This window comes from Auxenochlorella protothecoides (genome assembly GCF_000733215.1).
Source record: "Auxenochlorella protothecoides strain 0710 unplaced genomic scaffold scaffold30, whole genome shotgun sequence".
Taxonomy (NCBI): Eukaryota; Viridiplantae; Chlorophyta; class Trebouxiophyceae; order Chlorellales; family Chlorellaceae; genus Auxenochlorella; species Auxenochlorella protothecoides.
In genome coordinates this window covers 178428-206238 of record NW_011934162.1, presented here as the reverse complement: position 1 = coordinate 206238, position 27811 = coordinate 178428, and the positions used below count along the sequence as shown (strand labels likewise).

Here is a 27811-nt window from a genome sequence, read left to right as displayed (position 1 = left end):
GACCCGTACAGGGGAGCCATTGCTGACCTGGCAGGTGTTTCCATTGGAGCTCAAAGATCTGTCTCGCCTTGCCTTCTACCCTATTACCTCGTCGCTGGCAGTGTCAAGAAGGTTGCTGGAGAGTTCAAGCGATCTTAGGAGCAGCAACTGCTCCCAGGGACCCATGTTCTACAAGTGAGGATGAATGGCACCCATTCTCGGGATAGTCTCTGTTCAAGCTGACACTGCAAGGTACAGGGTGCAAATCATGATGTTGGATCCCAACACAACCACCACACACTGCCACAGGGGGACCCTTGACGCGCCAGGCCCTGCCTTCAACAAGCAGACGGGCCAAATGGCCGACACCTACCTCTCTGTCCGCGGCTGGTCCAAGGGCATCGCCTGGATCAATGGATTCAACCTTGGCTGGTGCGGGTCGGGGCCACAGCCTGGGGAGGGTGTACGAGTATCTGGTCCTCCTGCCTGTGGCCCACACCATGCCGCAATGCCCTGTGCCCCATCCCGCCCCTCACAGGCACTGGGCCTCCCAGGGACCGCAGGTCACCCTCTATGTTCCGGGCCCACTGCTCCATGCCGGCGACAATGAGATTGTCCTGTTGGAGCTGGAGGACACCGCTGAACGCGACCATGCGGCAGTCAGCTTTGTCGATGAACCAGACTTCTACGGCCCCGCTTCGCAGGGCATGGCCGGTGCAGGAGTCAGCATAGCAGGCGCGCCTGGCCGACGCACAGCCCATGGCCCTGTTTAAAGAGGGCAGGATGGTGGAGACTACGTGCGTCTGATATCAATTGTGCCATGGACTCTGCATTCTGCTCTCAGATTGTAATGTACACAGTAGGAAGGTGGATACAAGCAGAGGGGCGTGTCCGACAAGGTACATGCCTTCATCTCTCAAAGTGAGCCGCGTGTTCCGGGCGCCTGGGCTACAAATATACAGGATTCATTCATCTACATCTACTCCACGGGACAGCCTGGCAGGGGTGGAAGCCAGGCTGCCCTTCTCCCCGTCCCTCGGCACCGCTTGCATGTACACGCCCCCTGTTGCGATGGCAGGCAGGGCCAGCATGAGCAGGAGCACCTCCAAGAGCACCTCGTCCTACACAGAGTGCTCGCGTTCCGAGTGAAGCCCTCATGCGGCCCCAGACTTGCACTACCATGCTCAACCCCCACAGGTAATGACCCCACCTGTCCCTTGCAGATGATGCAGAGGCTGCATCCGCCGTCACTGCAGTACAAGGTATCCCCGAGGGTCATGACACCTGGCAAGGGCGTGTTTGACATTGTGAGAGGCGGAGGCTGCGCCCATGTGCGTCCAGTGGGGGAGTCATGCATGCCCCCCCCACCTGTCTCACCGGTCCCATGACACCAGGAGCACTCCAGCTCGCCTTTGCCATCGCAGCACTCACAGAGCATGGGCGCGGAGTCCTGCATGGTGGCACAGGGTGTGAATATCCATCAGCATCCACCTGCCAGTCGCCCAGGCACCGTGCCCTCCCACGCACGTCGTTGGTCGCCTTCATGAGCATCTCCAGGTGCTCTGCTGTCCTGAGGCGGGCCTCCTCTTCCTCTTCCCTCCCCTGGTTCACGGGTCCCGCGCATCTCGGAACTATCCTCAAAAGCCTCAGGCTGGACCTGGTGGCAGCTGCTGGACGGCTCACGAAGCCATTGAGCCGGTGTCGCTGGCACGCTGGACAGGACTGGCGATTCATAAACAAGACATGGGCACGCCGTGTGCGACTAGGCCGGACTTAATTCCGTCTACGACTTCTCCAATCACTACAAGGCTGTAATGCTCAGTGGAGGTGCGACTGAAACGGCCCAGGACGGGTTGCATGCGTTCACGCGCTCCCGCGAGGAATTCAACTCTGCTGCCTGCTATGGTCACAGCACCGCATGGCTTTGAAAAGAGGTTGGACGTGTGGGCCCTCGACGAGCACGGCTTACACCGAGACACATGTGGAAATAGTGCGATCGGCGCAGGGAGAAGACAATTGATCACGTGTATACTTCTGCGAGGTAGATATGTTCTTCCCCTAGGAGTTCCTTGAGCGCATCAGCCTGTTTCTGGGTGACGGTAGGGGTGACCTTGCAGACAGCGGCTGCCGGATGATGGTGACCATTCACCCTGCTGCCAGGAGCGGGAGGCCCCTGTTCAGCACCCTCTGAGGGGAGGACAGTCGCTGCCACCTCACCCCCAGTCAAGACATCGCCATCCTTTCCGGCCTCTGCAACCAGAGGAACGTGAGGTGAGGTGATATCCATAGGCCGGCGTGCATCCTGTAGATGCTCCCAACCCGATCATCAAGCCATCAGACTAGGCCAGAATCTTGAGGCGCGCATATCCAAAGGCCAAGGGTCCCTCCTCACCTGATGCCTTTGGCGCAGCCTTGGGACTGGTGACTGCCCTTCGCAGGAACTCGTCAGAGAGGGTCACCAAGAGCCCCTTCCCAGGGAACAACCTGAGGGACAGAAAGTTGCAGGCAGCTTGCAAAAGGTGTCGTGGCCTGTGCCGCGCAGGTCAGAGTTTGTTTGTCCCCGGCACTACCCCCCCCCCCCTTGCCGCCTCACCAGGAAAGCGGGCCCTTTGAAGGCTTCAAGGCCTCGCCCTGGGCGTGCGCAGCCAGCAGGCTCCACGCCCCGGCCCGGGACCAGGTCTGCGCGGCGCGCGTGCCCGCACCCAGGGGCAGGTGGTCTGCCAGGAAGCAAAGTGCGGCGGTGTTCACCAGGCCCATGCCCTGGACCGGGTCCAGCTCGGCACTCAGCCCCAGCCTGTTCAGCAGCCAGCCAGCCTGGCCGCTGAAGAGCGTCAGGGGGTCTGTCCAGCAGGGGGGGCGAGTGGGGTGGTGGAGATCGGGTGGCAGGGGGATGGGCTGTAGACTGTGGCCAAGTGCATGAATGTCCTGGCGTTCTGCGGTGAGAGCACACCATGTCTGCTCTGGAAGTGGGTGGACTCACCTGCAAATGTGTTGTGCGACGTGCCGCGTACGACAAAGAGGAGGGCACCGCCGCCGTGCCTGCAGGGATGGGCAGGGAGCGGGCTGAGATACTGGTTCCTTCGTGGCAAAGGAGCACGCCGTCAGCACGGAGAAGGAAAGGCCCCTGCGAGTGTCCACCGCAGCCTGACTGCTCTTCAGACTGCGCATCCCACCCCACCCAACCCCTGCACCTGGCGGCTTGCAGCACCCTCTCCTGCTGCCGCTCGCCGCAGACCTTGATGCCATCGCGGTTGGGAACGTTCCAGCTGTAGGATCCCATGATCAGGATGGGGCAGGTCGTCTTCCAGGCCTCCAGCGCAGCGCTCTCGGGGGGCAGCGCATACCTAGATGGGTGATGCGAAGGAGGGGGGTTCGCCGGAGCGAATGCAACTTGACAGGGTCTCATGTAGACACGCTCGCCCAGCCCCCTGTCACCCCGCTCCGCACAACAGACTCAGCAGCCGAGACGCTCACCACCAGGGGTCAAAGGCGATGGCGGCCTTGAAGCGGGCGTCCTCCGCGGCGAGCATGGCAACCGTGGCCCCCCCGTAGCTGTGCCCCGCCGCCGCCACGCACCCCAGGTCCACGCTGCCGCAAAGGAACCTGCTGGCCTGCAGCCCGTGGGACAGCGTCATGCGGCCGGGGAGGCGGGAGCCCTGGGCCATGGCCGTCAGCACATCCAGGGCCAGCTGCATCTCAGCCACCCGCGTGCGTGTCTTGTCCACCTGGCCCGCATCGCCCCCCAGCCCAGCGTAGTACAGCCAGTCCTGAGGGATTGCAGCGGGTCAATGGGGGGCCGTCGGGCGGGGGTGTGCTCGGCAAGGGCTATGTGTCCAGTTGCTCGAGATTATTCGACCAGATGCTCTGCATGGGATCGACGGCCTGGACCCCACGAGGGTCACAATCCTCTTGGGGTCCAAGCTCGACCTGACCTCCCCTCTCCCCAGCACCCGTCCCACCTTGGCACCGGCCACACGAGCGGCGCTGCTGGACCCGTCTGCATGCTCCACGGCCAGGACGACGTAGCCCTGGCTGGCCAGCTCGGCGCAGGGGACGCTGTACATGCTGCGGAAGCCGCCAAGCCCATGGCTGAAGATGACGGCTGGGCGGCCGCCTACGTCCAGGGCGGGCGCCAGCGGCGCTCCTGGGATCATCCACAGGCGCTGCAGCCAGCCCAGGACAAGGACGAAGGCCTGCAGGACCACCCGCGCCAGCACATTGATCAGGGAGAGGGGCCGGCGGAAGAAGAAGAATGCGCCGAGGCCTGTGGCGTGGGATGTGGGGGCGGAGCATGGGTCGAAACGTTCCCTTTGCAGGCGGTACAAACATTTTCTGGTACAGACGCAGAGGGAACAGCGGACTACCTTTGGCATAGTTGTAGTGTGGGAGCCATGATACCCCCCAGCTCCATGGCCGAGGCGACCGCTTGGCGGTGGGGTAGAAGATGCGAGCCGACAAATGCTGCATGGAGAGTGAGGGAGCGAATTTCATGCACAGGAATCCCAAGGGTTCATCCCTGATCAATGCCTTGCATTGTAAAACTGATCACCTCAGCCCGGACGAGGTCATTGAATGGACGCCCTGGGTGCGCCTCCCACTCAAGGTCGGTGATGCCGACGCTGTACGGGCCGTGCGGAACCCACATGCTCGTTCGACGGCCTCTTGAGGTTAGCGACTGATAATGCAACAAAGGTGGTTCATGCGAAGGTGCAAGACATTGCAACAAGTTTGGTAGCGCGCATTTCCATTACGAGATGTTTACCCAATTGCCGGTTCCGGGCAGATTCCTCATGGCATGTACCCTCATGCCTAGAACCGAAACCCTTTCGTAACGGAGATTTCACAATGTTGGTACAGGCAGTCACGTTCACCAGGTGAGGGACAAAAGTAGGGTGAGTGAGATCAGCCATCCTGCCAGTCCCTGAGGTGCCGCTCCTCTGCGGTCAGCTTTCTTGCCTGCGCAAGGGGCCGAGGATGTGGGGCCCATTGGGTGGGGATGGGGCTATAACCTCAGCGAGAAATCGAAGACACATCAGCAGGCCCTGTGTGGGTGCTCACCCTCCCTCTCAACAGGGTGCGCACACCCTCCCATGCCATTCACCTGTGCCTGCCGCGTCGCCGGGTCGGGCGACTGCATCATGCGCGATGGCGCAGTCCACCCAAAGACCAGCTCTGGGTGCTGCTCCAGGTACCGGATCTGGGCGGTGCGAGGTGTGAGCTCCGCCTCCGCGCTCTCTGTGGCCTCTGACGCAGCACAGTCGCCGCTGGCGAGCGTCGGAACGCCGGGCGCGGCCGGCTCAGGGGTCGGCTGCGCTTTCTTCACCGTCCTGGACGGCAGGCGAGCGGTCCTGGCCGGTGCAGCTGACGCAGGAGCGGCCTTCCTGGCTGGCTGGGCAGCGGGAGCCGGGGCCCCGCTGCGTGCCCTGCTGGCCGCCGGCGCAGCGCCGCCGGGCACGCGGCCGTGGCCTGGGGCCTGGGGCAGGCGGGTGGCGCCCCGGCTGGCATCGCGGGCGAGGGGGGGCGGCCGGGGCAGGCGGCTCGGCGTCTTTGGCAGGCGGCTGGGTGTGCTGGAGGAGCAGGCAGGGGGGGGGGGGAGGGCGCCGGAAGGGGTACATGTCGGCTGCGTTAGAGACCTGGATTCGGAGTCGGAGGATGGGCCATGCGTTGTGGACGAGCATACTGCCGATGCGATTCATGCACTTGGGAAATGGATGACTATGGTGTGAATGCGATGCCCTGACCAAGGCAAGGCCCTTCACTCACTGCTGGCTGGGCTGCGAAGGTGTACGGAGCCCTGGCTCATGGGGGTCTGGCCTGCAGGCCTTTAGGCTCCAGTCATGCTCCTCCCGCCGCACGGGTGTTGCTCCCAGTTTCTGCAGGGGCGGCAGTGCCTCGGAGGGGCTCCCTTCCCCGGACTGGGTGTGGCTGCTTGGCGCCCTCGCCCTCGTCCCAGCCATTGCCGCCCCTGCCTCGACCGTCTTGCGTGATGGAGACATATGGAACAGACAGCCGAACTTGTCAGCGTCGACATCCTGCAATAGGAGGGAAGGCGGAGCCTCAGCACTTGCACGGGGGCAGGGCCTGGATCGCACCAAACAAGCAGGTTGCATACACTTGAACTTCTGTACCTTGCTCAAGAAATCATCCTCGGGCAAGCTCTCAAGCGTCTCAGCAGTGCTTAGACACATTCGGCTGAACCCGCCCAGGACCGAGACACTGCTCATCACGTCGAGTTTACTGGCGTGCAGAGCTGCGGGGCGGGGCATAGGTGGGTTGTCAGGCAGGGCCAGGTGGATGTGTGGGAGCAAGATCGCGACCATTCAGTACCGCACGCAATGGCAGCATGCTCAGACTCACTCTCGGCCCCGTGCAACCCGCGCATCGAGGAAGGCAAGGGCCCTCCATTTGCCGCCCCGCCGGATGCTTGCGACAGCACGCCCAGCTCAGGGCTGGGCAGTTCGCTGCTCAGCAGGTCGTCGATGCCAGGCTCCACCCAAAGCTGGCTGTGGTTGGACACGCCCCCGAGCAGGCGTCCCGATTTGTCAAGTGGGATCTGAACGTCCTCGTCGCCCAGGGCAATCTCATCACCGCTCAGGAAGCCCCGCCCCGACGTGGTCTGGCTGAAGGCGTTGAAGAGTGCGACGGACTGCCGCCGCGGGTCGGGCTTCCTTCGTCCTGGCCGCCCAAAGCTGGGAAGAGGGGCCAATGCATCTTCTTTAGACGCGGTCGAAGTGCCAGCCGCGTCTACAGGTGTTCCGGACGCCTCGAGCTCGCAGTCCATGGCGAGTGACGAGCCCGCACAGGTGCACCGGAGGGTCCTCGCTTAGGCCAACTTTTCTCCAATCAGCGTTCAAATGATTTAAACTGGAAATTCCAAACTCGTTCTTACCAAACTCTTCCCCGTGCATACGCAAGTAAGTGCCGGACCCTCCGACAGGTGACAACAGGCGCTCGCACGGTTGAATTCGCGCGCGTACCCCCCGGGGTGAGCCTCTCTGCCCCAAGGCAGCATCTGGCGCTACAGTGACATGGATGCCTCCGATTCACCATCCCAGCAACGGGAGCAGGCGCTTGGGGATCCTCCGCGCACCATACTCCGGTGCGACGGCCTCGGCTACCCCCAGGAAGGCGAGGGAGCGGCTGCTCACCGCTCCGTGGCACTCCCGCGCGCAGTGGCGCAGGAAGAGGGCCAGAGTGTCCCAGAGTGCCCCCCTCCCCCCGCTGGTCAGCACCACGTTTCCATTCAGCACCAGGCTGAAGAGTGGGGCGGCGGTGCCGAGCTGGGTGCCAATCACTCCGGTTGCCTGTGTGGGTGCAGAGGTCTGTGCGTGAGCCCGGCATGGGCATCGTGGGAGATGGTGGATCTGTAAGCAGCGGGCCGTCAGCCATGAAAAGGGAAACGCTCCACGTCTTGAGATCTGCGGGAAGACAGCAGGCCACACAATTGTGGCCCCTGGGCGGCCAGACACAAGAGTGGCATGCGCCAAAGAAGTGGAGACGGCCAGGAGGCCCCGATGCCCCGCCCCCGCTGCTCACCTGGTGGTTGGCGGGCGGCTGCAGGGGCAGGATCGCAAAGTAGGGCCCTGAAACCCTGCTCGGCAGCTTGCCTAGGTAGAGCGGGCCCTGCCCTCCATCCACCTGGCTGCTGCTTGTGGCAGGATCCTGCACCGTGCCAGGCACACTTGTAAGGAAGGCTGTCGGCAGTACACGACATGCTACCCGCATGAGCATGGACATGAGCCGCACGAGGTGCTGGGGAGTTCACCAGCAGGCCCATACAAAGCAGTCCCTGCAGATTCTTGCAAATTCCCTCACATTGTCCCCCCCCCAAAAATTAAGCGAGTGCCCTGACAGCCCTACTGGCCGAGCGCATCCGCACCTGCAGGAAGTGCCAATGAGGGGCGGCCAGGAAGGCGGCAAAGATATACAGGAGGAGCACGGAGTCTGTTGGTAGTTCCAGCGTCCAGGACTTGCCACCAAAGAGGCCCCCCGCTGACCAGTCAAAGGCCGTCACGCAGGGACCCTCTGTATGGAGGTGGAGGGTGTGAAAGTTGCCAGGAAAGGGGCTGGCAGCGCCATGACAGCGCCCCAGGGGGGTTGCATCATGTCAGCAACCTGCCATCAGGAGCAGGCCGGCATTCCCCAACGAAAACGAATCCACCCACCAGCCAGTCTGCGAATGCGGCTTGCCACGTAGCCGCGAGGCGTGGCCGGGAGGATTCCGGGCGGGGCCTCGCCCTTGAGCACGGCAGACAGCTGCTGGTATGTGGCGATGGCCTGGAAGGAGCATGTAGCGGGCAAGGAATCAGTGAAGAGCGGCGATGGGTTCAGCGACGTTGAGTAGTGCCTGTCAGGGCATGGCCAGCATCATGCACCCTGCCATTGTTACCCCAGTGTGATCCTAAAACTTTGTAGTAGAGAGCAAAGGCAATCTCTACGATGGATGCAGAGATATGCGCCGCCGTTGCACCCTTGCTGCCCGACCTGCAGGCAGGCCAGGGCTTCTGGCGGCGGGGCCACGTCGGGTGTGAGGGAGAATGTGCCGGAGGGCCTCAGGCGAGCCACGATCTGGTCTCGCAGCTGCAACACCAGGGCCTCATCGTCGATGCCCTCCCCGCGCCCCAGGTCTGGTAGGATAGTTGAGTAGGACGAGTTTGGACTGAGGAGACTGGCCTGGCTGAAGGGTCTGCAGCGCCGCGGCCCCAGCCAAGCTCGGATCGATTCCAGGAAACAAATCACCCCTGGCCTCACTCTTGGATGCGACGGACAGGGGGGCGGGGCTCTCCAGGCTGCTGAGCCGGATGCCCTGGAGTCCCAGCTGCGCTGCGCTCTCCTCCACCCTGCTGTGCGCGCCTTCCATTGCGTCAACCAGCGGCTGGAGCACCTCTTGGGCCATCCACTCCCGCAGCGCCTCGGTGCTCGCCTTGGAAATGATGTGGGATGATCGGGGGAGCGTTTCCTTGTATTATTATGCTGCAGATTTGAGCCCCGCAGCTGGCAACACAGGCCCAGTATGCGTCCTAGCCTGGCCTACCATCAGGCCCCCCTGAAAATCCACAGCCCCCAGATTTCTGAAGGGGGCAGGCAGGCTTCCTGTGCGAGAAGTGTACCTGGAGGTCATTTTCTGAGAGTCCCAGTCGCTCCAGGACCCGGGATCGCAGCTCCAGGGGCGAGGGGGCCAGCTGCCTCTCACCGCCCCGGTGCACAGGGGCGGCCTTGCCCCTGGGGAGGAGGGAGGGCCGGTATGTGGGGGATGGGCCCCCATTCAGGCCCACGCCTGGCAGCCCCATGGCATGCATGTCGTACGGCGAGGCACAGGCCGGCTGGCCGGGTGCGACCGAGTGGGCGTCAAACTCAGCCTGTGCAGCATTGACAGAGGAAGGGGAGGCTTCAGCATGTAGGTTTACCATTGCACTGCAGGGCAGATTGGTTGAGTCCAGAGGGTATGAGAGCCACTGGGCACCCCTATCCTTTCACAGATATGGTCGCGTACCAACATGCCGGCAAACTCGGAGGGGGAAGGGTTCCGGACAGCACCTCGCCAGCCATGCGTTGAGGGGGGTGTCCCGGACACCTGCTGGTGCTGCTGAGGCTCAGGGGAGGGCGCCGAGTAGAGGCTGCCGCCCGGCTGCCTCACAGCGCGGCGCTGCGGCACGGAGGACGCAGAGAATCAACAGGTGGACTAGAGCGCTCAGGAGGACAGCATCCAACCCCGCCGCATGCTGCCATTGCGTTCCACTCACCAGAGGGGGTGTGAGGCTTGCATGTGGGATCTGGGCAGGAAGGGGCCCCCTCCCAGGTGCAGCCCCTGCAGTCTCCGAGGCACTCTGGGGCTGCAACGGCAGTCCCAGTAGAGCACGCTGCCTGTTGGTCAACGACGCAGTGAGTGCTGGCTGCTCTGAGGATCCAGACCGGGACAGGAGGGTGCCAAGGCCCCAGAGGCCAAGCAGGCCTGCGATCAGCGACGTCAGCGCCTTCAGGACAGCCACACCCAAGGAATTTTGCCATCCCAAGAGGTGCCTGTGATGTGACGGGGTGGGAGCATAAGGGGGAGGGCTCCTAGAATGCAAGCTGCGCGATACTCTGCCACAACTGTCGAGACTCCTGTGCCCATCTGCAGTTCTCAAACGTACGATCCCACGAGGATTTACACGCATACCTACCCATATTTTCCGGTGAGAAAGCAAATTACGGCTAGGAGACAAGCCTTGGCACCCCCTAGGGCCGACCGCTTGCGCCTGATGGGCAATCGGGCTGTCAGCCACTGTGGCCGCTGGTTCCAGTGACTGGTCATCGCTCAGCGCATGACAGCTAACATTGCGCCCTTGCAAAAAGTTACTATCAAATGCATTGTCATCCTGATTGACAATACCAACCACGAGATTTCTCCCGAGTACAGCATGTTTCGAATGATGGGGAGGAAGCCTCCCATAGCGCGCGCGCGCAGGGAACTGGGCGGGATGCGGGCTTGTTGGGCATTGTTCCCTCTTAGTACCCAGCCTTCAGCCGACGAAATCACGTAAAAGGACCAGACTCTTCTCCTTGAGACACTGAAGTCAATCGAGTTGCTCCAAGACTGCGTCGCAATACCCTGTAAGACATTGCATGCTGGCACTCGTGGAGCTCTAGTCCTCGCTTCATTCAACGCGAACAAGCATGGTGAACGCTTCCACGAAGAACAAGGAGAAAAAGGGGGCAGCAAAGGATGGCGCAAGCCCAGATGATGGCCCCTCCACCTCGGGCCTGCCTCCCCACTTGGAGCTGCAGCGGACACGCATAGTGTGCGGGCCGAACATGAACTCATACGTGAGTGGTGCAAGGAGCAGGACCTTTGCTAAGAGTTGTGTGCTTGATGCCTTATTGTCAAGTGAGCGAACTTATATATTTGAGGAAAGCTACATGGCCAGGCCCGGCCAGGTGCCAACACTGGGGCTCCTCACACCTGGACAGGTCCAGCTCTGTGTCTGCACCCACTGCCCTGTCGCCTCCCTTCAAGCAGACCAACAGCAGCATGACCGATGTCGAGTTCATGGCGAGCGATGTGCCCAACATCTTTGACATGGCCCGCTTCAAGAAGGGCTTCAGCATTGACATCACGCGGTACGAGGGCAACGACATGACCTTCCACATGAAGGGCATCAGCTGTGCGGTGAGCCGGCGGGGAGGGAATGAGTGGGCGCTGGGTATCCTGGTAGGGTGGGTCCGCTCTGCAGGATTCTTGCTGTGGGTGTGCCTTGCTGTGCTGCCGTGCAAAGGACTGATCTGTGTGATCCTTTGCATCCCCCCGAAAACGCTCACAGCCATGGGTTTCCAGCCCCATGTTCTCAGTCCTCTTGTTCACTTGCTGCTGATGCCGCACACTTCCGTGCACAGGTGGCCAACTCGCTGCGGAGGATCATGTTGGCTGAGACTCCGACAGTTGCCATCGAGCACGTCTTCATCCTGAACAATACCAGCCTCATCAGCGACGAGATGCTCTCCCATCGGCTCGGTCTGCTGCCGCTGAATCTACACCCCAGATATCTCAAGTACCGGGTGAGGGAATGCACTTCTGCAACCAGCTCACGGTGGAGCAGGCGGCTTGTGTCTCGTGACATGTGCACCCGTGCTCGCTGCTGCTCAATGTCGCCTCCCTCTCTCCGGTGCTCACTTGCATCATCTCATCCCACGCCCTCCTTCCCACCCTGCAGCTGGATGGAGAGCCTGCCACCGAATTGAACACGGTGATCCTAAAAATGAAGCTCTCCTGTCACTATCAGCCAGATGGCACCCTGAAGAATGAAAAGGTGCGTCCAGGGGGGTGTGGCGGTATCCCAGGATGGACTGGGTGTGGCAGTCTATTTTCAGGACAGCCTCTGAGGACTGCAGCGCGAACGGGCATCCTCCATCCCAGCCAGACCGCCCTTCCCATGCTGCGAGCAGGTGTATGCCGAGGCCTTGAAGTGGCTGCCACATGGATCAGAGATCCCAGACGAGACGGGGTGCAAATTTGTCCGGCCGCAAGTCAAGTTCATGCCGGGTGTCGACCCCGTGAACGCCGACATCCTCTTGGCCAAGCTCCGGCTGGGCCAGCAGATAGAGCTGGAGGCACACTGTGTCAAGGGTGGGTGCTGGCTGGGCCATTGTTTACCGTCCATTTAAGGATGGGGAATTGCGCAGCCGTGGGTGTGGAGGGGAGGGCAAATGGTGGATCTGAGGGAAGTTTCAGGCCGCTTGCCAATCTCGAAGAATGTTGCGACAGAACCATGCAACCCGCCAAGGTCTCCTGCTGACCCCCTCGTACCTTCTCCATGACCTGTACAGGAGTTGGGGAGGAGCATGCAAAGTGGTCGCCAGTGGCGACTGCATGGTACCGCTTCATGCCAGAGGTGGTACTGCTGCAGCCTGTGAAGGACGAGCTCGCCAAAGAGCTTGCAGGTGCGGGGGAAGATGAGGACCGTGGTGTACTGGAGGGATATAGGTGAATATAACCCGGTGCTGGTGAGCCAACCCTGGCACCGAGCTTGAGCGACATGATCCCCTTGTGCCGACGCAGTCCTGACCTCTCAATGTCGTCGCGGCCTCCCTCCTTCTGCAGGGGAGCTCCCTGGGCTCATAACTGTTGACTCCGACGGGTCTGCAGTGGTTAATGATCCATTGGAGCACGACGTCCTCCTCGAAAAGGTGATCGATCAAAGCGATGACTTCTGTGCAGTCAGAATCGTTGCCTGGAGGAGCCCCGCCCTTGCATTCGCCACACTATCTGACACATAGGACTGGTGAAGCCTCTCTTCTCTTCACTGTTCAACCCCCCAATCGCCAGGTTCGGGCGATGAGTGGCGAGCCCAAGTGGCAGGATGTGCTGCAGCTGCGCAAGGTCAAGGACCACTTCATCTTCACCATCGAGTCGACGGGGGCATGGAGGCCGCACGAGATCTTCGAGTATGCGGTCAAGCTCATGATGGCCAAGTGTGACAAGGTGCTGGAGGGGCTGCAGAAGTACCCGCCGCCCTCCGACCTCGGAGCAGAGGAGTGGATGGAGGATTAGGCCTGTGCTGTGCCTGTCTTCCTGTGTATGCCCCGGATTCTGGCTGCAATTCTGGGACTGTACACAAAAAGCTGAAGAGCAAGCAAGGCAAGCAAGGGTCAAGGGCCCGACGTTGCAAAAGAAGGTCTGCGACATGTGCAGCTATGGGTAGAGTGCTGCATGCATCGCATGCACACGTGCAGAGTTGTGGGCTGCTTGTGGTGGCGTGCAGGGATGTGCGTGTCGAGTCTCAGGCGGATCCCATCGGTTTGCCAGGAATGTCTCGTCCATCACTCCTTGTACACCCCGGCGAGGACGTGCCGCGCCCAGAAGGCCACCCCACAGCAGAGGCCCTGGAATGCCAGCAGCCGTGAGCACAGCACTAGCTCGGTGCAGGGCCCAAAGATGGAAAGGAAGGCGTTCACCAGATTCCAGTTTGGTGTGGGGTGGAGTAGCCCCGTGGCAGTGTCGTACCTGGGCAGAGAGTGTGTGCCTCACCAGTATCAAACATTGTGCTGTCATCCCAGAAGTTGCAGTGGATGGGACACCCGAGCAACCAGCCCACCCTGGCATCACTCAACGGTGGCACAGACCCTCAATCCATACCTGGGCAGGCGGTGGCGGGGGCAGGGCACCCACTTGAAGAGCTGGGGAATGCTGTACACAAAGTTGATGATCTGGGGGATGAAGAACATGAGCAGCGTCTCAGAGAAGTGGCCCAGGATGCCCGCCACTGCCAGAGTCATGCCCGAGAAGTAGGTGAATGTGTCGCCAACGAAGACCTGAAAGTGGTCGGTTCAATTTGAGAGAGGGGTGAAATCTAAATGCTGCTAAAGAGTCCTGGCTGTGCATGAGGAGCTGGGAATGTCAGCAGCCCATTCTATGGGTCAGTTGCAGCACATTGATCACAACACTACACCTTCAAACAGACAAAATCCATTGCTGCCTTTCTTGCCTGGGAGGGATACCAGTTGAAGAGCAGGAGGCCCATCGAGGTCGTGATGAGGGGGAGCATGAGGTATGCAGAGAAGAGGTGTCCGTCGCGAACTGCAAGCGGGAGGGGAAGGCAGCTCAGGAGCGTATTCTCCAATGTGAGGTAGGAGAAGAGGCTGCCATTTGGGAGGGCTGCCGGAATAATGACTGGCCACTGCATCTCAGCAAGCGCTCGCTTATGTCGCCGGGCTGGCCGACCAAGCAAAGGCCATGGCATATCCAATACCGTTCCCCTCCATAAACCGACCATAGTGCATGAACCTCCCCCCCCCCCCCCCGCACACTCTGTGCCGTTTGCCATTCCCACCTTCGTCTGGGATGTTCCCTGCCAGCTGCATGAGGTTGTGGGATAGCACCGCCGAGGCGATGACCACAGTCTGCCCAACCTCCAGCCCATTGACCCCAGCCAGGATGTTGATGGAGTTGGCGCAGAAGATGACCAGGGCCACCATGTAGATGTAGTAGAGCGGCCCCAGCTCCAGGCGGGGCCCCAGGCCGAAGCAGAGGGCGCGCAGGGGTCGCGGGACCACGACCCCGGTGCCCCCTGCGTACGCGATGATGAGGGGCAGGCTGGCGACGCAGGGCAGGGCCAGCTTCACTCGCCAGGGAATGTCCAGCACATCGTCCGCAAAGCCCAGGAAGAGCATGAAGCAGATGGTGGCGAGGGCTGCGTTGTAGTCCACCAGCCTGGCGAGTGGAGACAATATGGGGTGGGAAAGGGTTTGGGGGTTGTCGGGAGATAGTGTGAGAGGGTCATGTCGAGGATTGGAGATCTGAGGAACTGGCATTGACGCGAAGGCAGGGAGTACTGACACAGGCATCTCGGCTCTCTCTAAGGTATTGAGGCCTTATAGCTGCAAACTCCTGTCTCAACCAGCCAGGAGGTATGCGTCGGTATCAGATCCCCAGCAGCAGGCAGTGGCACCCACCATGCGTCGCTGGCCTGCTCCACCACCACGCTCTTCAGTTCCCACCAGCTCCCGCCATGCGTCAACCACCGCACGAAGGAGGCGGCGTCGTAGTAGTGCAGCTGCTGAAACAATATGATGCACACCTGTGATGGCGTGCTGGGATAGAGATCGGTGCTGCAGTACTGCAGAGCCCCTAAATCCTGCACAATCTCACAAAGACCACTGCCCATGATCCCATACGAGGCAGCCTCACCAGGAACACTACCCCGGACGCCAGGCCGAGGGACTCCGGTATCTTCTTCTCTCCCGCTGGGCTTCCCTTCTTGTTGATGTCCAGCCCTGAAAGCCCCGCGCGCAGGTTGAAGGCCTTGACGATCGGGACGAGGGCCTTGGTGGCCACCAGCCCCGCATAGCTGACCACTGCGCTCAGGGCAATGGAGTACCAGGTCCTGTCGTCCTCAATGCGCGCAAAGGCCAGAAGGCAGGGCAGCGCGCAGCCCACGACCAGGATCTGGAGGTGGCGACGGGGATTCGACACCATGATTGCCGACCGACGCCCTGTCCTCCTCTGCCCCGATCAGGGATTCGCATGGACGGACTGGGGTATTTGCAGGTGTTGGGTGCTCCCGGCCCTACCCGATCATCGACGCCGGAGGCAGTGGCATCCCCCCATCGGACCAGCTGTCGCGCACGGTCGTGTGGTGGAAACCTGGAATGCGAAACCTGCCCCCAAAATGCCAAGCCCATGTCAGCGAGGCTATCATCGCATTGACTACATGGGTAAGGACTCGTCTGACACAAGGGTATGCCTGCTGGGTCATGCACATCAGCTGTGCATGGGGCAAGGGGAGGGCTTCGCGCACCCTGCTGCCCATCCTTTCCTACTTGAGCTGTTCGGGCTGGATGATGCGCCCCGCCCCCTCATCAAAGTAGGCGGCGGTCTTCATGTCCAGTGCCGCGAGTCTGAGGGGGGTGAGATGTGTGGTTTTTCGGCATGTGAGGGTTGAGATGAGCCACTGTGGAGTCATGCCTTGTTGTGGCACGTGCCTGTCTCAGCACAGTCATGACTCTTGTGACATCGCCGCTGCAGAATACAACACCGTCTCCCACTCATTGACACAGACCTGATGGTCCCCAGGAGCTGCTCCGGCAGTGTGGCCGGGGTCTGTCCCTCTAGCAAGACGCCCATGTCCAGGGTCAAGGACTTTGTCGCCCCAACCACCATGTTTGTGATGGACGCCGCGACGGAGCTCGCGCCGATGTCTACATCCACCTCAAAGTAATTGCTTCCCCTGGTGGGAGGGAGGGGAATTGAAGGTGTTTGTGGCAAGATCCGGGTATTGCGCTGGCCACAGCATACATCTGGGCGGCTTCCTGCATAAGAAACCTCCGCAGAGCGGCCCTCCTCAAACCCCAGCTCACTTGAAGTACTTGGTAGTCAGCTTCTGTCCCAGGATCACGGGCGTCGTGCCCACAGACTTCTGCATGATCCAGGCGCCCTTGGAGATGTGGGGGATGAGCTTGAACTGCTTGTTGCGTGCCCGATCGGCCTCAGGGCCCTCGCCGTTGATGAAGCTGCGCAGCTCGGATGAGGAGTTGGAATGTGCTCGACACAGGATTGGCACTGGGTGGGCATCTGAAGGGGCACACTGAGCAACAAACTCCCAGTCGGCTATACGCCCCGCCGTCATCACCCCTCGTCCCGGCCCTACCTTCCCCCTTCCGCACGACCTCAGCACCCACCCCACCCCACCCCCTCCCCACACACACACCGCCCAGCTCACGCGGCGAGGGCCTTGAGGAAGGCCGCGTCCCCTGGCGTCAGCTTGCCGCTGTGCGCCTCGTAGGCCGCGACGAGGTCGGCCTCTGCCACGTCCAGCACGGCCACCGGCGCCGCCCAGCTGGCCACCAGGGCCACAGGGGGCTTGCAGGGCACCATCATCTGGACGCAGAAGAGGAACGGCGCGGGCGCGTTGCGCACCGAGGGCAGGTGCCGCGCGACATGCAGCATGGGCTCCTCCAGCTCCAGCAGGTCCACCGCCACCAGCTCGAAGACGGGCGGGCCGGCAGGGACCTTGCGCTTGTCGGCCAGGTAACTCGGGCCACGCACCTAGAAGGGTTGATACGGGAAAAAAGGGGGGCATTGGGTGAGTATTGGAGGGTGAGAGAGCGAAGTGTGTTGGCGAGAACTACACGGATGGGGCGGGCGGGCATCTGGATGGCTGGCATTGAGTGGGAGATTTCGGCAAGGCATTGGCTCAGGTCGCAAAGGTAGCCATCCTGTTTGGGTCGCTGCGTTTCTGATACAAAACAATATGAGACGCTCACAGGACTGCCTTTCTCCATCCTCTCTCCACTTGAGCCCATACCACTGCCCATTCTTCCGCCCATCAGGCGCAAATCCCTCTGCCCCTCCCCCACCGTTGGCCCACACTCACAGTCCCTCACAACGAGCAGTATGCTCTTCCCCTCCCCCCCCCCTACCACACACAGTACCTTGAACCCTGCATCGCCGGGGCAGGACCAGAACTGGCGGGGGCAGGTCCCGCCGATGGCCCAGGCGTCCTCCTCCACCCTCTCTGCGGCGGCAGCGTCGCCCGCCTCGGCCGCCGGCGCAGCGTCTGCAGCAGGGGCCGCCGCGCCCGTGCTGCTTGGGCCGGAGACCGAGGGGCCTGATCCCAGCGCTCCCGGCACAGCCCCAGGCGGCAGCATGGACAGCCTTGACAGCTGCAAGAGGGGTAGACAAGCGTCACACGGGGTTTGATTTTGCGCGTCAAGGTCGGAGGGGGCGGATGAGCCGGCTCAAGCATCGCCACAGCTCGGGCCATTTGGGAGGTTAAGCATTGCTACAGCGCTCCAGCCCCTGGCCTTCCCTCACTCGACCCCGCGTCACTCGACGTAGCCCACTCACCAAAAACAACAGAGACCGCCGCTGTACCGGGGTCACATGCAAACCAGCCCTTGCTCCTGAAGTTCCCATCACCCCCGTCCACCACCATCCCAACGACAAGCCCATCACAGCACGGCTCTCCCACCTGCTCCGCCGCCACGGCGCGCTGGGCGAGGAGGAGCGGCTCGCGGCGGTAGGCCAGCGTGGAGGCGCTGCGCTTCTGGACCGCGGCGCGCCGCCGCGCCGCCTCCTCCGCCGGGCCGAGGGCCAGGGGCTCGGCGGCCCCCACCGCGGCGGTGGGGTCCGAGGAGGAGAGCGGGCGCAGCACGAACCTGTCCTGCTCCACCTTGTCCCGCAGGACGATGACGGAGCTGACCACGGGCTCCAGCAGGCCGCGCAGGCCGACGCCGGCCAGCGGACCAAACAAGCGCGCGAGGCGGGAGCGCTCGCTGACCACGCCGCCAAAGTCGGCCTTGAGCACCATGGTCAGCAGGCATTCGCGCGACTCGCCCTCAGTGTGGTACTTGGGCAGCAGCGGCGCCACGGTGAACCCCGCGGCCTGCACGCCCACGCGCACGGGGGCGTTCCAGCCCCAGCTCCGCGACTCGGGCACGGAGCGGTGCCGCGTGGACTGTGGCAAGGGGGGGGCGAGGGGGGAGGGGTGGTGAGGGAGCGAGGGGGCGAGGGGGGAGGGGTGGTGAGGGAGCAAGGGGGCGAGGGGGTGAGGTGCCTGTGCTGTCACAGATGCTGTGAGCGGGCCATGATGACGGGGTCCGAGTCGCGGGCATCCTGACCGACGCCCCAATGCTTGCTGGCCCATTACATGCCAGTGGCGGGATCTGATGTGGCCGGAACAGGATCACAACCCTCCCTCCCTCCCTCTCCTCCTGTAAAGAGCTCCCATAGTCACCGGAATGTCCCACCTGGTACAGGACGATGTAGGTTCCGTCCTCGTCGCGACGGAAGGTTCGCAGCAGGACAATCTCCCTGGGAGCCAGGAAGCTGCAGGGAAGGCAGGAGGGAGAGGGAGGGCAGATAGGTGGGCCGTGGAGGGAGCTTGGTTTAAGGGGGTGGAAATCGTCGCCCGAACCATGAGCGCCGGGCCACGGGTCCGAGCAAGACACTCCTTGTTTCTAACGCCACTCGTGCACCGCACTCCACAGAGCGCCCCGACTTGATTGTGCAGGGAAACACCTGATTCCTCAACACTGCCTCGTGTATGGCTGCCAGCCTGTCCACTGCCAATTCCCTCTTTCCAAAGAAAGCATGTGCCGACCTGCTCGCGATGCCTGACGCATTCCAGGTCTGGGCCACGACCTGGGTGGTGGCGTCGATGACCTCCAGAACCCTGACACCCGAGAAGATGTCCTTGCCCTCCGTCTTTCGGTTGTGCACCAGGTGCTGCAGGGGTGGGGGGCAAAAAAGGGATCGTGTTGATGTGGGCAGCACTTGATGCCTCTAGCCACTTGCACCAGCGTCGGGCCACCTCCCGCTGTACCCTACTTCCTGTGACCCAGCTGGAGGCAAGCATACGGCCAAGCAGAGACCCCCCGCTTGTCACACCCCTAGAACACCTCCGAACCACTCAACCACGCACACTTCTCCACCCATCCCACTCACTCTGAAGACATCGTGCGGGGGCGCCTTCACCACGGCAGACACCATGATGGCGCCCCCCGACCCGTCGGCGTCCGAGTCCTCCACAAACAGCGCCACGCCGTTGATGTGCATGACCGAGGCCCAGGAGCGCGGGCGCGGGCGCGCCGTGGAGTCCTCCGACGCCGCACGCACGTGACGCATCGGCACCGCCGTGGCGGGGAGGGCGGCGGCGGCGGCGGAACCCTCAGCGCCCGTCGCCACCGCGCCACGCTCAGCGCCCAGCTCAGCTCCCAGCCCGCTCTTCATGGGGCTGGGGGGCGGGGAGCCTTCCCCTGCATCAGCCTCGGAGGTCAGAGAGGCCTGGCGGGAGTGCAGGTCCCCGACGCCGGAGACGGTGCGGGCGGGGAGGCGGGCAATTACGTCACTGAGTGCCCGATGCCACAGCTCCGCCTCTCTTTCCTCCTCAAACGCCAGCACCAGGTGGTCCTGCCCGATGATGCCGGAGTTGGGCCACTTGACTGAGAAGCCCCACTGCGGTGCAGGTGGGAAGGAGGGCATGGAGAATGAGGAATTAGGAAATTGAGCGCCAACAGGTTACAGAGTACGAGTGGGAATGAGCTACTGACGGGGGGAAGGGACCTTACCACCCTCAACCCCCTCGTCAGCCCAGGCTGCGGGCGCATCCCACACCACGCACGTATGGGCAAGTACCCACCCACCCACTCCCTCTCACCATGTCCTTAGCATCGTAGGCCTTGGCGGTAACCGCCCACAACGTGCTGGTCTTGGCATGGCGCAGCTTGAAGGTGTGGCGGTCCACTGGGGTGAGCGAGACGTCCCGGCTCAGGGACCAGACCTTGGACGGGGTCTGGTTTCAGGAAAGGGAGGAAGGGTGGCAGGGAGGAAGGGGTCGCTCAATGCAGCGAGTCGCCTGGCCGTGCCGTGCCTGGGGTCAGCAAGGATCGCAACGGGTGATCCTGCACCGGCAACATACCCATACCCTGCTGGACCCGAACACACAACCAACCATACCCCCGCTGCTTGCCTCGTCAGTCTCCTTCCTGTAGGTCACCAGCGCCGTTGGGTACAGGGCTCCAAACCGCTTGTTCAGCAGCGCGCTGACCACCCCCGACTCCCTGCAAAGGAGCGTAAATCGGATTGTAAGGGTTCTCTCAGCACCATGGGAATCCCAGGACCGCTCTCTGAAAGTGGATCGCGTCCCAACTTCCTGCACCCTTCCGCACCTCGCAAGCCAGCCCTGGAGAATGGGAGTCTCCTCGCCCGCCACACTGGACCGAGAGCGGGCATGCCCCCTCTTGTGGGGAGTTCCCACAGTACTCATGTGGAATGCTCTATCAGCAGCAGGTGAGCTTGACGCTCCGGTCACTGCCGGGGGGCGGTTCGGAACAGCGACCTCCCGTTCCGTAATCTCTGGTCACCTCCAAGACACTCCGTCACCGCCGTCGGGTTGACGAGGCTTGAGCGGTAGAGACTCCCAATTCACGAATTCTCCCTTGGGAGCATGTGGAGAGGTCAAGAGAATGCTTGACTTCGGCACGAGACACCCCTTCAGCGCGCTCTCGCGAATCTGATCTCTGGGCAGGCGAGCAGGCGCCAAGCCTCGGGCTGAGGTATCTTACCTGCCTGGGCATCATAACCGGCGCAGAAGCGCCCTCCCCGCGCTCCTCTCGGTAAATCCTCAAACTCATCGTAGTCGCAATGCAGCAGTTGAACTGCATCCATCCCGTGCGATCTGTGTGCAAGGTGGGGTTTGCCACAGCTCGACACAGCTCCCGCCCGTACTTTTCCTCAAGCCGCGACGCGCCCCCTAAAAAGTGGCACATTGCAGCACAGGCCTCGCAAGGTACATCCGAACCTGAGAACACCGGTTACTGGCAAAGCTGCTCAAGGCGCACTCGCACCACTCTCCGGTACCCACCTTGGTGGGGATTGTGCTTTTCCCTTTGTCTCATTCAGCCCCGTGCTCCTATCCCCAGGAGCTCCACCTGTGAGTAAGGAGGAGGAGGAGGCCAACAAAGCGCGCTGGCAGGAGAGCGGCGGGGGCCAGGGCAGCTCTGACGAGTGGCGGTGGACCCTGAATTGGGACTCCCTGCCTGGGCACCCCATCCTCATCGGCTCCTGCCCCCGCTCCCCCTCCGACATCGTGTGTGGGCTGGGTTGTGCAGTATGAGAAAGGGGGGGGACTCTGAATGGCCTGCGCTTGTGCCCTGGGTCCTCGGCGCGGCCCCAAGGCGAGTGGGCGGGCTGTACATGGTTTGATGCACCCTTCCGCACCTCGCAAGCCAGCCCTGGAGAATGGGAGTCTCCTCGCCCGCCACACTGGACCGAGAGCGGGCATGCCCCCTCTTGTGGGGAGTTCCCACAGTACTCATGTGGAATGCTCTATCAGCAGCAGGTGAGCTTGACGCTCCGGTCACTGCCGGGGGGCGGTTCGGAACAGCGACCTCCCGTTCCGTAATCTCTGGTCACCTCCAAGACACTCCGTCACCGCCGTCGGGTTGACGAGGCTTGAGCGGTAGAGACTCCCAATTCACGAATTCTCCCTTGGGAGCATGTGGAGAGGTCAAGAGAATGCTTGACTTCGGCACGAGACACCCCTTCAGCGCGCTCTCGCGAATCTGATCTCTGGGCAGGCGAGCAGGCGCCAAGCCTCGGGCTGAGGTATCTTACCTGCCTGGGCATCATAACCGGCGCAGAAGCGCCCTCCCCGCGCTCCTCTCGGTAAATCCTCAAACTCATCGTAGTCGCAATGCAGCAGTTGAACTGCATCCATCCCGTGCGATCTGTGTGCAAGGTGGGGTTTGCCACAGCTCGACACAGCTCCCGCCCGTACTTTTCCTCAAGCCGCGACGCGCCCCCTAAAAAGTGGCACATTGCAGCACAGGCCTCGCAAGGTACATCCGAACCTGAGAACACCGGTTACTGGCAAAGCTGCTCAAGGCGCACTCGCACCACTCTCCGGTACCCACCTTGGTGGGGATTGTGCTTTTCCCTTTGTCTCATTCAGCCCCGTGCTCCTATCCCCGGGAGCTCCACCTGTGAGAAAGGAGGAGGAGGAAGCCAACAAAGCGCGCTGGCAGGAGAGCGGCGGGGGCCAGGGCAGCTCTGACGAGTGGCGGTGGACCCTGAATTGGGACTCCCTGCCTGGGCACCCCATCCTCATCGGCTCCTGCCCCCGCTCCCCCTCCGACATCGTGTGTGGGCTGGGTTGTGCAGTATGAGAAAGGGGGGGGACTCTGAATGGCCTGCGCTTGTGCCCTGGGTCCTCGGCGCGGCCCCAAGGCGAGTGGGCGGGCTGTACATGGTTTGACACTCCGCTGTTCGCCGCCTGGACCCACCCCCCCCCACACCCTTCCTGCTCCCCTTCCCACTCCCCCCCCTCCTCCCCAGGACCGCATCGTGGAGGAGGGCCGCGCCACGGCCATCCTCTCCCTCCAGTCCGACGCCTGCCTGGAGGCCCTGGGCATCGACTACCCCGCCCTGCACGCCCGCGCATGCGCTCGCGGCCTGCTGGCGGCGCGCGTCGCCGTCCGCGACTTTGACCACGACGACCAGGCGGCCATGCTGCCGGAGGCGGTCCGCGCGCTGCACACGCTGCTGGCCATGGGGCACCGCGTCTACGTGCACTGCACCGCCGGGATCAATCGCGCGACGCTGACCACCGTGGGCTACCTCACCTTCGTCCAGGGGCTGGGGCTGGAGGAGGCGCTGCGCGCCGTGCGCGAGGCCAGGCCCCAGGCCCACCCGTACGTCGACTGCTGGAGAACGGTGCGTCGGCGCCTGGTGGAGGGACGGGGCGACGAGGTAGGCCACGCGGCCCGGGCCATATTCAACACGTGAGTGGAGGAAAGGGGGAAGGATGGGGTCGGCATTATGGCGCTGGGGGCCACTGAGCGTTCGATGCTGGTGAGGTTGTGGGGTGCGAGAGATTGGGGGCGCCCCTTGGATGAGGGAGCTCGCCCATGGCAAGGGGTACGGCAAGGAGTCTCGTGGTGGCCCAGGCTTGGGTTCTGGAAAGGGAGCTGGCCCATCCGAGACTCCAGCATCCGCCAAGGCGCCGAGCGGGGCGACGCAGAGCTCCCTGGTCCCCCGCCCCACCATCCATCCCCCGAGTGCATTCTCTGCCACAACAACTCAGGCGGGAGCAGCGCGGGAGGAGCGGGTCCAGCAGTGCCGACTGGGCGGCCGCTGAGGAGATCCTCATCCGCCGCACCTTCCAGCGCCAGGTGGCGGCCACCCTGTCCATCGTCAAGTCCATGCAGGCAAGTACGGGGCGGAGATGGCCGCCTTCCCTGGCAGAAAGCGTGCCGGCCCGACGCATGCCTGCTCGCCGAGGGTCGCAGGCAGTCATCGGCCCTGCGGTCCCTCCATCCCACTCGCAGAGGATAGCGGAGATTGAGGCGGATGCTGCGCAGGAGGCCGCGCAGAAGGCATCAACAGAGGCTACTGCCGGACAGGTGTGTGTGGTGTGGGGGGGGGGTCGGCCAAGCGCATGGCGACCAAAGGGCTGAGAGCGGCCGGGAATAGAACTGGCATCGCCTTGGGCAACCCCTGGAACAGCTGTGCTTGCCTCCCTCTCGCAGGCCACTTCCGGCATCGGGCAGAGCGGGATCCAGAGCGAGGCATCGCAGCACCAGGGTCTGCCCAGGTATGCTGGTGGGCGGAAAGGATGGGACTCTGCAGGGCAGTGGGGTGGGCTGCGGCAATGTGTCGTCCAACTCAGCATGCTGGCTGCTGTTCTGTGCTGTTGCCGACAGGCGTTCGGCCCTCGAGTCACATGGCGAGTCAGCACCCTACCCCACAGCAGCACACTCCTGGCCCCGGAGGAGGAGGCAGTCCCTCGCCCCGAGACTGTCCCAGTGCCTCGGGCATTTGCCATCCAGTGCGCTGAGGCGGAGGGCCGGAGGACGCTGGACTCCATCCTGCACGCCGAAGAGGAGGTGGCCAAGCTCCGGGTTGCCCTGGAGGCCCTCACCGAGTCGGCACAGCAGCTGCTGAGTGGCGAGCGCGGCGTCAGCGATGCACGTACCTGAAACTCAACCTCCAGTCCCTGACTTTTGCCTGTACCGCCCTTTTGCATCGAGTTGCATCTTGCATCGGGGGCGACCTGTGCATGCTCGCTGCCACCATGGCTGGGCAGCCCTGAGGATCCTGATCCTGCCTGCCATTGGGCAATACCGAGAGGAAGATGGTCCCTGATATCACCCTGCACCCATGTTGACATGTGAAATTCAACCACGCTAAGGATTATAGGCTGAAGGTGAGCAACTTCATGTACCAGAGGAGGTCAGCAACTTCACACCTGTTCCGGCGGCCGGCCGGCACAGGCATTTCCGAACAGGATCGGCCACTCTTGCACCGGATCTCGACAAACTCACCAGGTGAACCTTACCCAATCGTAGTGTTTGAACAAAGCATTGTTTCACAGATCGGTCCCCCGTCAATCCAGCCGGCCAGGCACGGCGATGCCGCAGTCGACGCACCCCCCGACCCCCGTGTGGCTAGACTGCGACCCGGGGCACGATGACGCCATCGCCATCCTACTTGCTGGTTACAGTCCCCAGCTGCACCTCCTGGGTATTAGCACCGTTGCAGGGAACCAGAGCGTGGAGAAAGTGACGGAAAATGCCAGGAGGGTCCTGTACGCTGCCGGGCTGGCAGGGGTGGAGGTGGTCCAGGGCCAGGGCCGGCCCGTCATGCGTGACCCCGTGGCCTGCGCCGAGATCCACGGCGACTCGGGCCTGGACGGCCCTAGTGGCGGGCCACTGCTTCCCCCTGTGCCTGTGGGGGCCGGAATCGGCCCCCACAGCACAGGCCCCACGGGCGCCCGCTGCACCGACACCGACATCAGTGCTCCAGCTGCTGCAGGGCCGCTGCAGCCGCGTGGCGTTGTCGTCATGGCAGAGCGCATCGCCGCAGCAGCGGCGCAGCGTGCACAGCGCGTGCATGTCGTCGCCACTGGGGCGCTGACCAACGTGGCCCTCCTGCTGACCCTGTTCCCCGAGATCGTGGACCGAATCGAGATCGTGTTCATGGGGGGCGCCCTCGGAACTGGGAATACAGGTGAGGAGGGGTCTCGGGTGGCATTCCAGAGCTGGCGCTCGCAATGCCGGGCAAGCAGGCAGCAGCGCCGGCTGTGCCGCCGCTGGGAGATGTGCGAGGCCCGTCACCCTGGCACTGTGTCCGCCCCCCCCCTCAAGGGCGCCCGGCAAGAACCTCCCCACGCCGTCCCACCCCTCACCCACGCCTCTACGCTCCACACGACACCGCTCAGGCCCCTCCACGGAGTTCAACATCCAGGTCGACCCCGAGGCCGCCGCCATGGTTATGCGCAGCGGCGCCCGCATCACCATGGTCCCTCTGGAGGTGACGCATACGGCACTGGTTGGCCCAGAGGTGGCGACAGCGGTGCTGGGAGCAGCCCCCGGCGGCGCCACCCCCTTCCGCCAGGCCATGCACGACCTGCTGCACTTCTTTGCCAAGACGGTGAGGCTCTGGCGGCCCGGGCCCTGAGGTTGTGAGGCTGTGGTGTGGGGAGGGGCTGCGAGCCAGCCCAGGCTGAAGATGTCATCTTGACTCAGATGGGGCTGGGGCGCCACATTGGCGACTGGGCCGCAGTCCATGGGGCGCGCCGGGCCACTCGATGACCACCCTGCCTCTGTGCCATTGCCTGCGCTATGCCCTCCTGCTTTCTACCTGACATCCGTACCGTAAACTCCACTCGCCTGCCCCCTAGTACAAGGAGGTTTTCGATTTCGTGCACCCTCCGCTGCACGACCCATGTGCTGTGGCGTATGTCATTGATCGCAGCCTCTTCAAGGTAGGGTGCATGGGAAACCTTCACAGCTGGGCGCATTTGCAACGCACCTGGTCCCCCTCACGACAGCTCTCTCCTCTCACCTCGACAGGCGTCGCACTTGAGAGTGGATGTGGAGACGCACAGCGTGCTCAGCGCTGGTCAGACCGTCACTGACCTCCGACGCACGACCGGCCGGGCCCCCAACGCCACCGTCTGCCTGGTAGGTTGTCCAGGGGGTGGGAGCAACACCCATGCACGGCGTGGGAGCCATGCGATGCCAGAATTCCAATCCTGGTTGAGGGGGGCCCACTTCCCTATGCAAATTCGCCGAGATCCATCCACCACACCATGTAGGCCATGGATGTCGCTGCATTCTGGCGGCTGGTGCTGGATGCCATTGCTGCAGCAGATGCACGCTCGCCGTTGAACAACAACTAAGATGGCCACCGTGACCAGGGGGAGAAACCCCTTATCCCAAGCCCCTCATACGCAGCGTAATATTTATGCCCGTTAGGATGCTGAATGAATATGAAATATCTGAAAGTTGACCTGCCTGCGGTGTGGTGGGTAGACCTGCACTGCCCTCTGCCGTGGATGCATGCATTGCGTGATGATAAGAGGTCGTCCTCATCAGGGCCTGAAAATGGTGAGCACCATGGAGCCAGAGTGTTGACAAAATCGTACAAATCATTCGTGCCGTCTATCTGATGCTCGAGTGTGCTACATAATCTTGTTGTATCAGGGTTCGGGTGAGCATAATTCCTTTGTGTGCCCCGGCAACCACAGTCCAGCAGGCGGCCCCCAATGTGGCGCGACCTATTCGATTGGAGGCGGTGCTCCCTCACGGGAGGATAAGCCATGACCACGACCACCGAAATCACATTACAGCGACGTGCAAGATCACGTTTGGGTGCTATCCGTCGATTGCGAAGCCTGAGTGGCTGGCAAAGCGCCAGCGATGGCAGCTCCGCTGGGTAGACGTTCCTGGTATGGTGGACTCCGGGTCCCAGTCACACCCACCTCACCCACGCTTTCCCGGACCACCGAAAGGGTTAAATGGGGATAAACTAGTCTCAAACTGGGTTGAGAAGGGGGCCAGACGAATTTGTACTGCAGCTGAGCTGCACATGGGCGCCCTGCAACCCATGGAACCACGGTGGCAGCTGGGTGGGGAAGCTGGAATGGCCCCGCGACACACTGGAACGCGGGCTAAACGTGTGTTTACAAATCGTATCGCAAAGCTCACGTGGTGCGGAGCCGAGCAATACGTCCGCTTGCTCATGGGGACTGGAGAAAGCAAGAACGCGGCAGGACTGACCTCTCAGTCAGACTGCTCAGCCTCGATGCCTTCGATCAATCGTGTGACAACTTGAACATGAGAAGCGTAAGAAGATGAAGAGCACACGGATCGACCAACGAGTGCGGTAATGTTGAACAATTAAATGTACGAATGCACTTGGTTCAGCCAAATCAGATCCTCGGTGTCATTCTTGATGAAGCTTTCGGTTGGAGAAATACTTGATAGCGCCGTCGCTTCTGAATGATGAAGCACTGCATTTCGTCCTTTATCTTGTCTCTTGCACAATGGCCTTATGCGTAAAGCAATTTTATAG

At 62.4% G+C, this 27811-nt stretch overlaps 9 protein-coding genes across 9 annotated transcripts in view; 4 read left to right on the top strand and 5 right to left on the bottom strand.

Annotated features, from left to right (window-relative positions):
* Window positions 1-752, top strand: part of F751_2864 (Beta-galactosidase 17) — a gene marked incomplete at both ends in the record, with an annotated part of 5491 nt that extends 4739 nt beyond the window's left edge. Inside the window, 3 exons of the mRNA XM_011398177.1 lie at window positions 12-174; window positions 289-417; window positions 518-752. Of these exons, the coding sequence (XP_011396479.1) occupies window positions 12-174; window positions 289-417; window positions 518-752 (527 nt within the window). The remainder of the gene's footprint in view (window positions 1-11; window positions 175-288; window positions 418-517) is intronic.
* A 1816-nt stretch (window positions 753-2568) lies between these two features.
* On the bottom strand, window positions 2569-4446 carry F751_2863 (Platelet-activating factor acetylhydrolase; the record flags this gene model as incomplete). The annotated part of the gene is made up of 6 exons (XM_011398176.1): window positions 2569-2819; window positions 2960-3018; window positions 3171-3323; window positions 3454-3746; window positions 3939-4243; window positions 4344-4446. The coding sequence occupies 6 exons, from the start codon at window positions 4444-4446 to the stop codon at window positions 2569-2571; spliced, it is 1164 nt and encodes a 387-aa protein (XP_011396478.1).
* Window positions 4447-7022: 2576 nt separating this feature from the next.
* F751_2862 (Transmembrane protein 209) lies at window positions 7023-9269 on the bottom strand (the record flags this gene model as incomplete). The annotated part of the gene is made up of 7 exons (XM_011398175.1): window positions 7023-7283; window positions 7516-7617; window positions 7859-8004; window positions 8145-8256; window positions 8464-8606; window positions 8731-8902; window positions 9090-9269. 7 exons carry the CDS (start codon window positions 9267-9269, stop codon window positions 7023-7025), a joined length of 1116 nt encoding a protein of 371 aa, XP_011396477.1.
* Window positions 9270-10990: 1721 nt separating this feature from the next.
* Window positions 10991-13006, top strand: F751_2861 (DNA-directed RNA polymerases I and III subunit RPAC1; the record flags this gene model as incomplete). The annotated part of the gene is made up of 7 exons (XM_011398174.1): window positions 10991-11128; window positions 11353-11514; window positions 11670-11765; window positions 11902-12082; window positions 12283-12396; window positions 12557-12642; window positions 12782-13006. The coding sequence occupies 7 exons, from the start codon at window positions 10991-10993 to the stop codon at window positions 13004-13006; spliced, it is 1002 nt and encodes a 333-aa protein (XP_011396476.1).
* A 269-nt stretch (window positions 13007-13275) lies between these two features.
* F751_2860 (UDP-N-acetylglucosamine-dolichyl-phosphate N-acetylglucosaminephosphotransferase) lies at window positions 13276-15430 on the bottom strand (the record flags this gene model as incomplete). The annotated part of the gene is made up of 6 exons (XM_011398173.1): window positions 13276-13459; window positions 13592-13767; window positions 13917-14032; window positions 14286-14665; window positions 14908-15032; window positions 15143-15430. The coding sequence occupies 6 exons, from the start codon at window positions 15428-15430 to the stop codon at window positions 13276-13278; spliced, it is 1269 nt and encodes a 422-aa protein (XP_011396475.1).
* Window positions 15431-15770: 340 nt separating this feature from the next.
* F751_2859 (hypothetical protein) lies at window positions 15771-20720 on the bottom strand (the record flags this gene model as incomplete). The annotated part of the gene is made up of 13 exons (XM_011398172.1): window positions 15771-15852; window positions 16014-16181; window positions 16312-16464; window positions 16674-16999; window positions 17386-17616; window positions 17925-17999; window positions 18126-18410; window positions 18703-18781; window positions 19056-19180; window positions 19400-19909; window positions 20112-20246; window positions 20406-20514; window positions 20623-20720. 13 exons carry the CDS (start codon window positions 20718-20720, stop codon window positions 15771-15773), a joined length of 2376 nt encoding a protein of 791 aa, XP_011396474.1.
* A 1278-nt stretch (window positions 20721-21998) lies between these two features.
* Window positions 21999-22172, bottom strand: F751_2858 (hypothetical protein; the record flags this gene model as incomplete). Its single annotated transcript, XM_011398171.1, has 1 exon — window positions 21999-22172. The coding sequence occupies one exon, from the start codon at window positions 22170-22172 to the stop codon at window positions 21999-22001; it is 174 nt and encodes a 57-aa protein (XP_011396473.1).
* F751_2857 (Laforin) lies at window positions 22149-24432 on the top strand (the record flags this gene model as incomplete). Its single annotated transcript, XM_011398170.1, has 6 exons — window positions 22149-22193; window positions 22790-23235; window positions 23538-23646; window positions 23782-23856; window positions 23983-24047; window positions 24207-24432. 6 exons carry the CDS (start codon window positions 22149-22151, stop codon window positions 24430-24432), a joined length of 966 nt encoding a protein of 321 aa, XP_011396472.1.
* A 432-nt stretch (window positions 24433-24864) lies between these two features.
* Window positions 24865-26636, top strand: F751_2856 (Inosine-uridine-preferring nucleoside hydrolase-like protein; the record flags this gene model as incomplete). The annotated part of the gene is made up of 5 exons (XM_011398169.1): window positions 24865-25462; window positions 25674-25885; window positions 26142-26219; window positions 26308-26418; window positions 26553-26636. 5 exons carry the CDS (start codon window positions 24865-24867, stop codon window positions 26634-26636), a joined length of 1083 nt encoding a protein of 360 aa, XP_011396471.1.
* Window positions 26637-27811: the final 1175 nt, after the last annotated feature.